Source organism: Glossina fuscipes, unplaced genomic scaffold (assembly GCF_014805625.2).
Source record: "Glossina fuscipes isolate IAEA_lab_2018 unplaced genomic scaffold, Yale_Gfus_2 1, whole genome shotgun sequence".
NCBI lineage: Eukaryota > Metazoa > Arthropoda > Insecta > Diptera > Glossinidae > Glossina > Glossina fuscipes.
The window spans coordinates 17,525,541-17,542,445 of NW_023998415.1; the positions used below are offsets into that span (position 1 = coordinate 17,525,541).

Sequence of the window (16,905 nt, forward strand, 5' to 3'; positions counted from 1 at the left end):
TATATATATATATATATATATATATATATATATATATATATATATATATATTCTTATGTGGTTTGAATTGTTTAAATTCTTGGGTGATTATATATGGAATATGTACATATGTACACACATAAATTTTATATATCTTTATATATATAAATGTGGGTGTATGTGCGTGTGTGTGTACATGTGCGCCTTTGTGTATTTTGTACCATTCTTGCGCGAGGTTTTAAAGTACATGTTCCATATACATTCGGATATATATATATATATATATATATGTGTGTGTTTATTTATAAAATGAATGCCGTGACATACCATGTGTCGTGCGCTATGCTTGTAGTAAAATCTTTTACTGTTCTAGTACTACTGCTAATGCTGCATCGGTTCTTAGTGTTCTTGTGTTTTTGTTTACTTCATCATCTCTTTTAATTTAGTCTGAGCACATTTTGTTGTATGGGTTCTGTTCGCTGATGCTCTTTACTAAAATGCACACAGATCTCTGTTTTACCCTGCTCAGCTTTGCATTTATTCTTGTAATTGTAGTTTTCTACTCCATTCATTATTTATTTTTATTTATTTATTTATTTATTTTATATTATTTTTATTATACAATATTGACCTAGATTTTATTTAAAAAAAAAAAAAAACATTCTTTTGTTTTTTAATGTTCTCTTTCTTCCTCTCTGTTTCGTTTGCTCTCTCTCTCTCTCTCTCTCTCTTAGTTTCTCGCGATATACAAATATATTTATTTATATATATATATATATATATATATATATATAGATATCTATATATCTGACCATCTGGTCGTTTCTCTTCTCATCTGCACAGAGAAATACACTGAATGTTTGTTGATTACTCACTGTTGTTGCGTTATTGTCATATTTTGCAACATATACACAAGTGAACCAAACATAATACATATATCATAAATATAAAAATCTCTAAAAAGCAGGCCATCGTAGCAAACACACACAGCGGCGACACACAAAACGTGTATAAAATATACATGTATATATATGTATATATATGCGTGTGTGTGTGTGTGTGAGTGTGTGCGTGTGGATGTGTGCGCATGTATATATGAATGTGTGCCCCTGCTGGTACAAACATCTGCAACAAGGTGTGTTTCATTTGCTTTGTTGTGTGAAGTGGGGTAAACTTCACTAGAAATCTTGAATTTTTGTTTGTTTTTTTTTTTTTTTTATGTACACACATATTTATAAACATATACATGGATACATGTGTGTATAAGGTTACTTAACTTTTATTAGAAGCGTAAAATAAAACTTTTTATCACACTATGCTTCCACATAAATGTATATGTGCGCTTGCTTATGGAGGACAAATGTCAGATAGGCTTGCAAAAGCAAAAAAAAAAAAAAACAAACAAACAAACAAACAAATAATAATAGTAAAAACAATAACTAAACAGAAGATTACAAAAGATTTGATTTACATCAAATCACATTTTTTACAATATTTGCTACGATTCATATATATATATATATATATATATATATATCCATATATATTGGGAAGCACCTTACTTACTAGCGATTTTCATACGTACAGGTACAACATGTATATATTTACTACGTATGTAATATTGCAGAAGCACATAGCGTTTACGCATATACATAATATATTGTCGCACATGCACTCATTTTTATTGTACGGTATGTTGCAAACAACAAATACATTATATTTGCAAACATACATACATACATACATACATACGTACATATAAACATATATGCTTAATAAACAAATAAATGCGTACGTGAGTTTGCTTATGTTTACTAATTCCTATATTTGTTGGTTTCCGCTCAGTATTGTTCGTTATGATTAGTATTAGCGCTTTTGTCAATGACGATATTGATGATAACGATAATGACGAATTCGTTTGTTGTGGTTATTGTTGGCTTTGCAATCTATTTGATTTGTTGAACATTTTATAATTGTTACCTTAATAGTGTTTATGTATGTGTGCGTTGATGCCACATATTTAAGTTTCTCATTTCTCTTTCATTGACAATTCGTTATGTTCTGTTTGCTTTTAACGTTGAAATAAGTTTTTATGCTCGTCTTACTTAAGCTTGATTGCCGGTTGCGGTTAATATCTTATACGTATGCACATAAACTTAACATATTTATGGACAATGTTTGAACGCGGCCTTAGATCGAATGCAACGGATGATAAGTAAGAGATTATATTGTACGTATAGTTTTTGTTTTTTTTTTTTTTTTTTGTTACAGAGCAGGCAATATTGATGGTGTTGCATAATTTCATTATATCTAATATGTCAAAACAAGTTGTTGTTTGGTGAATGAAAAGCAAAAATGGAGAGCAATAGAGTATTGTTTGTAAACTATTCTTCTATTTGACGCATGCAAGCATGCATTATGGAACTAACGTACACTTTACACGCTAAATCGGCTCATGAATAACACAGCTAATGAGGAGAACGATGTTTCTAGAGTCATCCCGTCATCTATCCGAACCTACTAAGTTAATGGGGTCAACTTATTTTACCTCACGTTAGCCTCACGTTCTACCGCTTCGTTCTCATCAGTGGATATTCAGTTCCACTCAGGATCTACTTCAAAATTAACGCATTATCAATACTCTTTCAAATAAATCTGTGTAAGAAATCTATGCATCTTCAGAAATCCAATTGCGCTGGCTACCTTTCACTAATATAATAATTTTTCCATATTAGTGAATGGATTTTTTTTTTTTTTTTTTTTTGTAGCCACTATTACCTGGCGAATATGTTATGGCAAAGATATCACTGGTTCATAGAGTCCATTACGTGAATGTGTTGGAAGGCCGTCCGTTTTGCCAACGCGGAATTTTAACCGACCGCTTAAGTACATCTTCACAGAGAGGGTTCCCTTTAAGTACTATCTACAAGGTGACGCTGACACTCCCCGTTTCCTCGTTTCTTCAATATGTTTGCGGCAAACATTTCGTTTGCGTTCCATTTTTACAGGTTACGCAGCATGTGATTCTCTTTCAATTTTCGTCTATAGTGTTAATTGTTCGTCTTGGTATTTCGAGCAGACAAAGAACACATGTTCAGCGCATTCTGCAATATTATGAACTCTACACACAAGGCTGCATTCTACTTTAAATCAATGTAAGCAAGCAGTAAGTAGTTGAGTTATGTAAAAGTCTATCTCACCCCGTCGCCCGAGAGCTCACGGGCGTATATTTGGGATGAATGTGTGAGTCAATCTGCCGTTCGCTGATTTAGCCCATTGTCCCTGTCATTCATCAATCAAATGACGCTGTGCAATCGTTTGAAGATTGTATTGTGTTACGGTGCTTCCTTGGTCTTCACTTCGGCTGGTATCACTCTACCAACGACTAGAATCACATCGTCGAATTTAATGCGAAACGCTGCAATTACTCTTCGGAAATGCAGCAAAAGCCGCCCACTTTCGTAAGCGACTTTAACGCGGTTAAAAATCATCTGCACGCGTATCCACTACCTACGTGTGGCACGACCGTCTAAGTATACCTTCACAAGAAGGCTTACCGTTTAGGCACTGCAATGGATATGCGGAAAACCTTCCTACCATAGTCGTGCAGAATATTTAGCACGAGATTTCTCTCCAATTTCCATCCATAATCTCTGTTGTTCGTTTTGATTCTTCGGACAGCCAGAGAACAGGCGTCTTCTGTAACATTGCAAATATTGCAGAAAGGGCTAGATTCGAATTTAAACCGGTACAGATGGATTCGGACCCACCCATGACCGCTAAGTAGTTGTGTTAAGTGGTCTTCTATCTATCGAGTTTCCTTGTGAGACTCTTTTCACTTTCTTTTTGGTTGTTATTATGACCTCTCTCTCTCTCTCTCTCTCTCTATATATATATATATATATATGTTTGTGTGGACGTTATGTTGCACTATATTGTGTTTTATCCATGAGTTATATACTGCGCACACTGAAGAAATGTTGCAAAGACTTCTCTTGTATTAGACAAAAAAATTCTTTATCTAGTACCATACAATAGGCTTTGCCTATGAAAATGAAGACAACATTCGATCGTTACAGCAGCATCATTTACCCAAAACATCCATCGATAATACTATGGGATACGGAATATCTTATACTTTCGTTCACTCTATTCTTCTGCTTGCAAAGTTCGCAAAAACCGTTGTTTTCCTCCATGAAAACTGAAACATAGATTTACTTATAGATTGTCCCATTAGCGTTGTTATTACTAAGTCCCAGCGTGCTCAGATAAATCATATCTTATACAAGTTTACTTTATCTCGACAATCCCGTTAACAAACAATTCGTGTACAAAAGTTGATGAAAAATCGAGTTAAATATATATATATATATATTTTTTTTCGTTACAATTGGCGGCATTTGCCTTAGGACATTCTAGATACAAGTACTTACAAATGAGGACCTTAAATGCTTTACATCAAAGTGACGACCGTCACCGACCGAGTGTTGAGTATGTGATCTAACTCATCGTGTCAATAATCGCAATATTTTAAGTTAGATAAAACCTATTCAATAATAGTTCCAACAAAATAGACTTAAAAACATAAGAAAATCATAGGAAACTATATTTAGAATCGAAATTTTTTTGAGCTCACGTAGATTCCGGAGAAGAACTGACGTTATCTACATTTTCCAGAAAATGTAGAAGCACATATACGTACATATTTATACGTATGAAAAACAATATCTAAACACATATATATTTACGTATTCAAGCACACACACACACACACACACACACACACACACACACACACACACACACACACACAAATATAAACACAATATATATACATATATATTTGCTTTTTAAATATTTAATTAGTGATTGGTTCGTTTGTTGTTTAGTTTCTTGGTTGTGTGTTGGTGCGTATAGTTTTTTGGTTTTTTTGCTTTTTCTTTTTTACTTCTACTCATTCAAACCTTGAACTCATGGCTCACAGTTTATTGGCCGTTTTACTACAAATACCGTTGATTTAATTTTGTTGCTGTTGTTGTTGTTGTTTTTTTTTTTTTTTTTTTTTTTTGTTTTTTGCGGTTTTATTTATTTATTTTTTTTATTTTTTTTTTTTGACATGGTTTCACTCTAATCTACTAAATGAAAATCATTTATATTTTTTTGGCTGATTATGTGGTAATTTTTCAGCAAACAATTGAAGCAATTGAAAGGCTGGTCATTTGCGTTTATTTGTGTTTATCATCATATATATTAAAAGCATACACACATATGTACATACATACATATACGCACACGTGCATACATACAAATTAAAACGATAAAGCGAACTTTCAGTCATCTTTTAAATATGCCTTCACTTGAATTTACAAACTACGTATTATGTTTAGCAATAAAAGAAAAGAAAAACAAAAATTAGATCAGACGGCATCTCGTCCATAATTAATGGGTTAATGGTTGTTTATACGATATATAAATTATGTATTCAAAAAAAGGAAAGCAAAGAAAATGCGATATGAAATAGCAACGCATCACAGATACTTAACAAATAAGCAAAGATTTCCATAAGTACAAGTGAATAAACACAAGTAAGAAAATTAAATTCGGTCGGGACCGAATCTTCTATACCCATCACCGTTTATCCCCAAAAAAAGACAAAAACAGTAAAAGAACAACATTTTCACGCTGTTTGATATGGAGCGGGCGCAGTTGATTTTTTCTATTTTCAAAATAAAAGTTTTTATCGTACAGGCATGTAGGCGTTGTAGGCGTGTCCTTTGAACAGTTTATTGTCAATTACAATTTTTTTTTTTTTTTTTTTTTTTGGAAATTTGTTGGCAATACCTTCATTTTGAATAATGGGAGAATGTTTACCACAAATACTACAAAGTTATGTAAGCAGAGAGATGGACAGACGAACAGGCGGACATGTTTAGGTGCATTCAAGTCTTGTAACTGGTTTTTGAAGCTTTTTTCTGCGCGTTATAAAGATATTGAAAAAATAATTTAATTTTGATACACTATAATGTTGTGTAGGCGTGGTCAATTTTTTCCATTTTTGTGCACAGATGCTATAGCATTGCCCATAGAAGATGTGCTCAAATTTTTTGAAACACAGAGGTGGTCTCAGATTACGTAATGCCGTCGGCGTGTCCTTCGACCGATCTGGCCCATTTTCAAAACCAACTTATTGGCAAGAATTTTCAATGTCAATAATTTCAATTTTTCATATTTTCCGCTCAGGAAGATGTTTTGAAACAGGCATTACACATACGGACAGACGGTCGCACAAACATGCTTAAATCAATTTAGAATTTTATACTGACCAAGAATATATATACTTTGTGGGGTCTATTCTGGGCGTCGCATTCGTTTTGCCAAAATGAATATACTCGTCATCCTTCGGTGAAGGGTATAAAAATGGAAACAGATAAGAAGCTGTGTTAGAATATTCGCTGCCTACCACCTTTAACTTAAAAGAATTTATGCAAATTTTTATTGTTGTAATTTATAAGTAATAAGCCAAATACCTCGAGAGTAGAGATGTTCTCACCTTTAAGTTATGCTGTGTGCAAGTGTGCTCTGATCAATTTGACCACTTCTCGAAGCCTATTTGCAGGCAGTACTTTCTCAATTGTTTTATGGAAATTTCCTCACTTCTTGTGAGTTAGAAAAAATCCTCACTATAGATCATACATATGTACACACAGACAGACATGCTTAAATCGATTGAGAAGTTGTTGCTATTGATCAAGACTACAAATTAACTTTCATGTTTGAATTGGATTTTGAGGCACATATTTTCCGAACGATGAGTTACAAGTCTCTCTAAGCCATAGTTAGACTTCAGATTACTTGATTGGGTGCTTGGGGTCTTGTTGATAAAATAAATTGAAACGTGACAACTCGTGACGCTCGAGAAAAAGATTGATTTTCAGCGATCAGTGAAATTGTTTATGGACCGTGCCTTTTTTCCTGCTAAGTCACGACAGTTAATGGCGGCCGCTGCTGCTTGCCCAGTCACTCTCACATCATTTACGTGGATAGAATTGTTTCGTCGCCGATAAGCGGGAGCAATCAAGAAGGAGGAGAAATTTCTTCCAAAAACAAAGTTAACTAACTATCTATCTGTATCTAAGGACATAAAATTGTGTTTAACAGAATGTTCGACATTTGGTTGCTGTTCACAATCAGGAATAATGTAAAGCATATTTTCGGCTTACTTTGAATGTAACAATGACATGCTTTTCTGCATACAAGTATTTAATGAAAATTTGCATATTTCTCCGTTTGATTGCTAAAAGCAATTAATGTTTTGTTTCGCATCTTTCTACTTCTTCTTCTACGTCTACTTCCACTTCTACTTCTTCAGATTCTAATCGAATCTAATCACCACCTACACTAGCAGACATGAATACACCTGCTGTTTTCGTATATAAACGAGAATGTTTGAAAAATGTTTTTTTTTTTTTTTGCTTATTTTGTTTTTGGTTTTGCTTTTATTTTTATTGTTTTTGTTTTTTGCGTTTTAGCATTAATTGTCAGTACTTTGCGTAGCGTGACGTTCTGTTATTTGTTTTTATTGTAATTATTTTGATTGATTGTTTAGCGTTCGTAATTCTATCAAAGAGTTAGCTATCAATTTGTTTATAAGCACTTTCAGTTCAGCTCGCTGCTACCCTTCTCCCCACGTTCCGATTTCTAATGTCTAATGCTTGCTAACTTTCAGTTAGTTGTTGTCTTTTTTTTTATAGTTTTTATTTGTTTATTTGTTTATTTATTTATTTTTTTTTCTTTTTAAATTTTAATATGCCATATTATCATACATTGACCTTTAATCGTAAGATATACGCATTTTATATGTATTTATACACACATATATATATATATATATATATATGTAAAAGAGATCTAATAAAGTTAATGGCCTTCCACTGTGTATTCGAATTAAAGACTAATAATAAATGCGCGTGGTTAGCAAAGCTAATGGATATCAATGGAAACTTATTGTCGTTTTAAATGTAATTAATTGTTATTAGTTGTTGATCATGTAAGTCATGTAAGACAGTGTGTGTGCCCAGCTAGCACTTTCTATTTGGAAATATTTAAAATTGTTTTGCTTATTAAATTTGTTTAAGATAAGCCTTGTCATTGTTCTCGTAATTTCTTCCGTACATTTTCAAGGGCAACGCAGTAGTTGGCTCAATAAACTTTATCTATATAACAAAATAATAAATATTTGGATGAGATAAAAACTAAAAAAAAAAATAAATAAATAAATAAATAAATAAATTTCGATAAAAATTATTACTTATAATTCACAAATCAAGTCAACTTGATTGCCTTGGCGACAACTGAATTATGTCGCTATGTTTATCAACGTGGAAGTATAGCATTATGTTACTATAAGCAATGGATCGTCTAACATATTTAGATGTAAATGTGTCATATGTAAGAATTTAACCCGGATTAATGGGTATATCTATCGGTATTAGTGCAAATGCGACCACTTTATTGATCATTAAGTGAATCGACGCAACATAATTAACTTTAAATGGGGCAAATTAACGCAATTTATAATATGATATTTTTGCGTAATTTGAGTAAATAATAAATTTCCATAATAAGAGGTACGTATGTATTAGTGCTGTAGGCAATTAAAAAAAGATAAGCAAAAACACAAAAAAAAAAAAAAAAACAAAAAAATTTCATCGTTAATTGGATTTGGATATGTGAATAATATGAACAATAATTTGTTGTTAATTGTTTACAAAGAAGCTAAGAAGTTTGAGTTTCTTTTTCGAGAAATTTATAGAATAAACTTAATACCTTTATTATTATTATTATTATTGTTATTATTATAAAAAAAATATTATAGTGATATGATAGTGACAAGAAGAAATAAAATGGCAATAATAATAATAATGATGATAATAATTATGATGATAGAACGGTGAAGATCAACATAAACTATTAATATAATAATGATGTTGTTTTAAGAATAAGAATGAGAATAAGTATAAGAAAAGGAAAATAGAATAAAATAAAAAATAAAAAACAGGTTCCCCTTGATTTTACCAATAAACAAACATTCATACAAAAAATAAACCAGCCAACCAGCCATTATACTCAGCCGCATATTCACATACATGCATGCACCTATATATTGTAAACAAATTTAGAGTGCAACGAACCTCTCCTCCGAACCTCTTAACTATAAAATCATATAAAAAACATTTTTTTTTTTTTTTTTTTTTTTTTTTTTTTGTTTAAACTCTGGGCAAATTTAGTTTACTTGCTCATGCAAAAGCTTTGAATTTTTTTTTTTGTTCTTTTTCTTTTTTTCTTTTGCATATTTCTTGCTTCTCTCTCTCTCTCTCTCTCTCTCTCTATTTGTTTGTTTGTTTGTGTGCGTGTGTCTGTCTGTGTGTGTGTGTATGAGTGCAAACATTGGGATGATTATTATATGTATTCGTAGTTAAAAAAGAGTAAGTGGTACAAGTTATATGAACGGAGACAGACATCGTTTTACGTTTAATAGGCTCAGGAATTCTTGTACAGAGTAGAATAGAGCACCAAACAAACAAATGGCAGAAAAAAAGGTCGTTAAATTGAGCCGAGAGGAAAATGAAAAAAAAAAAAACAAAAACAAGCAGAAAAGTTTTAAATTGCATTGATAAAGCAAACTAGCATAAAAGTATTTATTTAATAAAGAAGAATATATTTGGCATAAAGGACAGTTTTAAGTAGAGCAATGTTCAAAGGTAGTTAGTCAGTCACTTTGCATTTATGATATGAAAAGGCTTGTCCGTAAAATGATGAAATTAATTGAGCGAGGAGGAGTAAAAAACAAAAATTTCAAATATGAATAATAAGTAGAACTAGGAGACCAATCGGCCAGCCTTCTCCGATAAATTACACATTCTGCGATGCCAAACAGATCGTGACCGCATTACGAAATCTGAATAATCTTAATATTTATTCAAATAATGATGATGATGATGATGATCTACTTAAAATATTCATCGTTATCATCATTGTAGCGATATGTGTGAAGCAGAACCGAAATATAATAAGCGTAGATAATCTTCATTTAGAGAAGACAGTTCCGCGTTTAAAAGATTTTCATAGCTTTTCTGCTGAATTCTTGTAAAAATCGCTTTCTTCGAAAGATAACATTTATTATTAAGAAGGCTGATCACCGTTTCTTTATTAACGGAGCGATAAAATTACTATATATTTCTGGGTCCAAGAATTTATATAAATAAACCTGTGTTATGCATATTATTGTATGGACGCAAAAATGCTTAATCCTTGTAAAAATCGTAAGCGTATCGTTTTTTTTCGAAAGATAACATTTATTATTAAGAAGGCTGATCGCTATTTTTTTGATTAACGGATGAATAAAACTATACTTCTTGGTCCAAGAATATATATATATATATATGTATGTTATGTTATATTTGAACTCTCTGTCGCAAATTTTATAGTTGTGATGAAACAGAACATTGTATACGGATTGATATAAAGATGCTTGGACGTCAAGTCCAACATTTATCGAGAATGTATGTACACTTTAGCGAATCTTTGTTATAACAAGGAATTTTGTCCAATTCACGCATATTAGTGCATAGTATTACATCACTCATACGACATGCGAGCATCTTGATCATTTTCTCAAATTCTTCCTTAGTATCATAGTAACATAGACGTATATTATATTTATATACATACTTCTCAAGCCCGACACACTGACCCAATAAGTAATTTTAAACAAAACAATTTATCGCTGTAAAGATCGTTACTCGTTTTTTAAGTATTACAATTACATTTACATTCTCTTTATATATCATTCATAAGCGAATGTAAACGCCATGTCGCGAATTGCTATCAAATTAATTCATTAGTGTTTACGGGCAGACTAATTAAAATGGTTATTATTTGATCAGATGGGAGGGTGGGGGTAATGGAAAATGATCAAAAAAAAAAAACAGGTATATTCGACTATGCTTTTCGCATTCTAATCTCCAAGGTTTTTGATTTGATACCCATAACGCCGGTATTATTAAGAAAAACACTATCGCGATGTCTGCCATAAGCAGTTCAGAATCAATCTATTTTTAGGCAGATAATATATCTTCGTTTGAGGAACGCGAACGCGAACGCGAAATAGTTTCAAACATGCTGTCTTGTTTGCCTTATCATAATTAAGCATAAAACTTCAAAAAAGTGAAAAAAAAGAAAATTCTTTCACTTGCAAGTTTGCGTGCTCATGGCTGATTTTTTCCATTCTTGCACCTAAAGGGTCGAGTGTTTCATAAAGTAAATGTGAAGAATGTCAGCGTTCTATTTTTTATAATTTCCGAGTAACAAGCAAAAATTCACCAATTTTCTATTAAAGAGATTCCATTGCTCGCTTCTGCTCTGACCAATTTGGCCCATTTTCAATATCAACCCGCGTGCAAAAACTTCCAAGGTTTCTACCCAATTTGAAGTAGATATCTTCAGTTTTGCGATCAGGAGAGTGCAAAAAACACCCATCACACAGACGGACAGCCATGGCTAGATCAAATCAGAATTTCACGCTGATCATGAAGATATACACATACGTTATAGGATCTCTGAAGCTTTCTTTTACACATATTATGGGAAAAACAAAATGCGTGTACCATCGTCTTACTTATAGTGGTGGGTAGAAAAATGAACAATAAGACATCCGTAACCTCTATAGCATAGACACATCAAATTTATCAAGAATTTGAAGACAAGAATTTCGAATAAGATAAATGAAAAGACTTCTATGGACATTTCTCGATTGAAAAATTATTTTATTGATACGTACGTACATAACACAACAAGGTCAACAAGGGAATTATATATATTTTCCCCTATATCAGTCATCAAATTCAAGAGATATATGAATTTTCCTTGCATTAAAATATATATAGATGGCTTGAATTAAATCATGATATCTGTCCCTTTACTAAAAATTGAAATCGAAAACTGAAATATAGTACGTGAAAAAGCGATTTAATCGCTTCCAAGCAACGCCGCAAAAACCAAAAAATGGAACCTTAAAAAAAAAAAGTAGGTGAACAAGAACTAACAAATGGAAACTTGGAAATGTCTTCGTTAAGAAGCTACGAACTATAGCAAATATTGATCTGAAAGTTGACTCAACTATCTATTAGAGGAACTTTGAATATGAAAAGTAGTTGACCTATAATTGAAATATTTCCATTTCCTTTTTCGTATAAATCGTGTCGACTGGTTAAGGCAACATTCTAACAGCGGGCATTGCACAGCAGATGTTTAGCAACAGATTTAAAATTCAATATTCAGTCCTCGGAATATTATGGAAGTTTTTAAACATAGTATAGTACTGTGTGTACGTGGGCTCGTACTACACGTACGAGTGCCGTTCTTAAAATGTGACCGATAAATAAACATTTTTAGTTGTGTTTATGATATATATTTAAATGTTTGCAAGTCATTCTAAGCAGAACATCCCATCAAATAGTTATATTATTAGTGGATCACCTTTAACAGTTAGTTGGCTGTTGGTAGATGCTGTACTTGAAAAAATAACTTTACCAGACTCACGTATATTTTAATTAGGTTTGTGTGGACCAAAACAACACAAATGGATAATGTTTATTTAATGCTTAAAAATAATTTCTTAGATATAATATAATATATATATATATATATATATATATATATATATTCATATGTATATATATCGCTTACAATTTACCATTTAAACCTTTGAGTTTTTAAATCAAAAGTTATTGGCCTTCTGTGACTACAGAAACTACAAGAAGCGATCTCTGCTGAAGGTATTCTGTTTTCTTCTTTTTTTTTTTTTTTTTTTCAAATGTCAAGCTGAAAAGCTGAAAAATTTGCCCCGGATAGATTGAAAAAGTTTTCTGCTGCAATTCATATGCAAAACGCTTTAAAAATCTGATTTTGTTTTCTTTTTCTTCTTTACTTTTTTTTTTTGAATTTTTTAAAAATTTATTTAACTTAAATTTTTTTTCCTTTTCTTTTACATGTGGTCACAAATACGTATACATTTTCTTTTTGTTTAATTGGCTTGGGTTTTAGTGTAGGAACCACTCACGCACGCTCATATATACACAAATATGTTTAATAAAAACAAGCTAAAACACGGTCTATACACACACTTCATAGAACTGTTTTATTGACGGTTTAAAAAAAAAAATATACCAATAATAATAAATAAATAAATAAATGAAACAAAAACCGATGAAATGATTGCAAAATCAAACAATTCAAAATTTGTTCCAAAGGTCTGACGGGGTAGAATGAAAAAAAAAGCCGAACAACAGAAATCGAAAAAAAAAAACAAGAATTTGCAAATTCCACGAAATTTTAAGAATTTTAAATAATTCAATGACTATGAACTTTCGTTGTTCGCTAACATATTCCGTCAATTGAAAACAAAAAAAAAAAAAAAAAAAGAAAGAAGGAAATCCGCACTTTTACAACAGACACAACAATATATATGTAAATAATTCAAATTTTTATTCTTTTCTGTTTAATTAATTTTTTTGCATTTATTTATTTTTTCTTTTTTTTTTTTTTTTTGGTTTTTATTTATTTTTTTTTTTTTAAAGCAATTTAGAAATTAATCTATTTTCTGACAATTTATGTACTTTTTCGCAGAATCTATTTACATATGTATAAAAAGTTAAGTTTTATGGATGGATACGAGTATGTTTACGGCTGCTTCCAATGAGTAACAAATGATAACTGCTGCATAAATGCCGACGTTTGCAGATAGCCCACACCATCCACACCATCCACACCATCATCGCACTAAACAGCAAATGGCATAAACTCCAAAAAAAACTGTGTGTGTACACAGCAACACACATTTAAATGCACGTGTATATGTTATATACGAAACCCACACAGCAAATGCTTGACAAGCAAAATCAATAACTAACTAAACATCCGAAGAGAGTATAATTGAACAAATTCACCAAGAGTCAGTTGCAATTGTATACACTCTATATATACGCATTTGGACTAAAGGAGATATACTTTGAGTAAAATATACACACACACACAGACGCAAGTACACTTTTTTAAACAATAATATGTTAAGAGAGCAAATTGCGTCCCCCTACTGCATGATTTTCGTCTTTGCTTTTTTCCCATCATCGTATATAGGAAACGCTTTGGTAATAGAGAGAAAAGCAAATACGTTGATAATGTGAAGCAAGAAGTCTAACAAAAACAGAGAGTATGTTTTTTTTTTTTTTTTTGGGTTGAAAGGCAAGAGTGTGGTCACTTCAATGATTTTCTTAGCATTCTAGCGTTTTTTTTTTATTCTTTGCCTTCATCTTTGCCATCATTCACTAATTGATTTATTGGTATGAAAAGATTACTTTTTTTCAAGAATTATCCAAACTGGCCTTTCTAGTTCCATTTTAATTCTCAATTTGTGATATTAGACATTGTACTGAACTTCGAGAAAGCACGATTTACACACACTTATGACAGAGGATCGAATATAGTAAATAATGCTTTCAAATTTTTCAAAAACCTGAATATCTTCTTCACTTTGAATTCACAATTGAAAATTTATATTGGATTTCTGGTGTTTCTTCCTTCTATTCGCTTCGTATTCGCTTATAGTACCGTGCACTGCATTTTTACTATTCGAAGAAATAAGTAAAAAGGTGTTTAGTACTTGCCGCGGACAGACGTCAGCCGTTTAAAAATTAACAAAATAATGATAAGAACTCAAATAAAGGCCCACGAAACTAGGTTCGTTAATGTGCGAGTCCCGATAAAAATTCATTTTGTACGATCAGGAAGTTATGGCTGTTTTTTTTTATTTTTTTATTTGTTTTTTTGATATTTTTGATGATGATTTGACATCACTGATGTAAAAGATTACCAATCACGTGCAAAAAAGAATTTAAAAAATAGAGAGAATGACGAAGAGTGAGATAGAGAATTTCAAGAAGGCGAGAGACAATGTATTAGTTTATTGAACATAAATAGAAGAGTGTGAGATAAAAAGAGCAACATTTTATTGAGGGCACACATAAAGTGCAAATTTTGAATATATATATATATCGTGTGTATGCGTGTGTGTGTGTGTATTTTGTGTGGCTGTATGCCTGTGTGTAGGCATTGATACAGTAAAACATGTTATACATTAGGCCAAGAAATTTATGTCTCTGTCTCCAAATAAACAACACAAACTCATTTGCAATAAGCAGTGCTTTAGCTATTTCTACTATTTATGGATTCTGCAATATTTAGCTTTCGTTTTTGTTATTTGTTGGATTTTCTCAAATATTGTGAAATACTATTTCATACCTTTTAGAGCGGAGTTGTTGCATGTTAACTCTCCATATATACATATATATATATATATATATATATATATATATATATATATAAATATTTCTCAATATTACATATTTATATGCATTCAACTATCTATATATGTATATATGTGTTGGTGATGCATGAATACATTCATTTATCATCTCACAAATTTATGAGGCCGTCTACTCTTTATGCCGCTTATAGCTGTCGCATGCGTATATGCAACTCCTAAATGTGTTATGTAATCTGTGTTTATACAGAAACATATAATATATATATATATATATATATATACATTTATATATTTCATATTTTACAGTATATATATATGGTTATATGTGTGTGTGTACATATAGCCTAAATATTTTATACATTACATTATAAGTAACATTTATTTGAAGTGGTTATGTATGTATTTAAACAATTTGAGGTTTTCCTAGTTACATCAATGTATACCGATGTTTATCCCACATTTAGTTTTAAGATCTTTATGATTGATTATCAGGAAGAGGAAAAATATTGATTTTTAGTAAATTTTTTAAATTTACTTTTGCAAATAAATTTAACCTTGCCTGCCGCTCGGGCTGACTTTCGAGTAGAAATTTTATTAAATGTTAATGACAGTGATTTTATCCTTTTCGGTTAGTTCTGAGAACGTGCGTACATGTGTGTACATATATATTAAAAAAAAATAAAGGAAACAAACTCCCAAAAAAAGAAATATTCTCCAATAATTCGTTACGCGCGGTCCCGAAATCAGAAAAAGGAAAAGGCGCAGCCAGTTAAATAACTTAATGCTTTGCATAGGCACACGTTCCTTTAAGCATTTTTAGATAAATGAGAGATCACAAAAACAATGTTTGTAAAATTAGATAAGATATAGGATCAGTATCATAATCATAAAACTCATTTTAGTCATTTCTTCTATTCGTAAAAGAGCCGTAGAAAATGCCAAACAGAAAAAAATATAATAATAATAATAGTAATAATAATAATAATAATAATTTTTGCCTCCAAAAAATTAAGTACACGCCTCCAAATAGTAGTAATGTATTACCTAGTATGTATTAGACTTGGTTAATGTAGCTTCCTCTACGAAATAATCTGATTTCTTCATGTATACAAAAATTCATCAGTTCTTTAAAAGATTAAATGGATATTATGTAGCAAGTTATTGATTGAATAAAAAGGTTGCCTCCCGCATGATTAAATCTAATTGAAAACATAAATAAATTTTTTTCTTTGACAAAACACAATTTCAACACATTTCACTGCAATATAATGAAATGAAATTTGTTTGTGTAGTTAGCCGTAATGTGCAGACAACACGCAGGGAGTCGTTGTCGAATGGTGTTTTTCTGTTTTTCTCTTTTCTAAGAAAATAATTAACTTCAAATTACACTCTCACGCCGAAAATGAATTGTCTCCTTCTCCTTTGTCTGGATGATTTCCTGATTACTTAAGTACACAGATTACACATGCATTATCAAAAACGCACACATACATACATACATACACACACACACACACACACACACACACACACACACACACACA

At 31.3% G+C, this 16,905-nt stretch overlaps 1 protein-coding gene across 6 annotated transcripts in view; it reads right to left on the bottom strand.

Moving 5' to 3' along the window:
- LOC119644996 (ecdysone-induced protein 78C) overlaps positions 1–16,905 on the bottom strand; it is a 78,977-nt gene that overhangs the window by 19,855 nt on the left and 42,217 nt on the right. Inside the window, exons 1-2 of one of the 6 annotated variants that reach the window (XM_038044743.1) lie at positions 13,677–13,774; positions 12,727–13,172 (exon numbers count right to left, since the gene is read on the bottom strand). The exons of 2 other annotated variants lie outside the window; for them this stretch is intronic. In XM_038044743.1, coding sequence (XP_037900671.1) covers positions 12,727–12,736 — 10 coding nt within the window. In that variant the 5' untranslated portion in view covers positions 12,737–13,172; positions 13,677–13,774. Of the gene's footprint in view, positions 1–12,726; positions 13,258–13,644; positions 13,775–16,905 lie in introns of those variants that run through there. 3 more of the 6 variants (XM_038044744.1, XM_038044745.1, XM_038044742.1) reach the window with 3 other exon arrangements.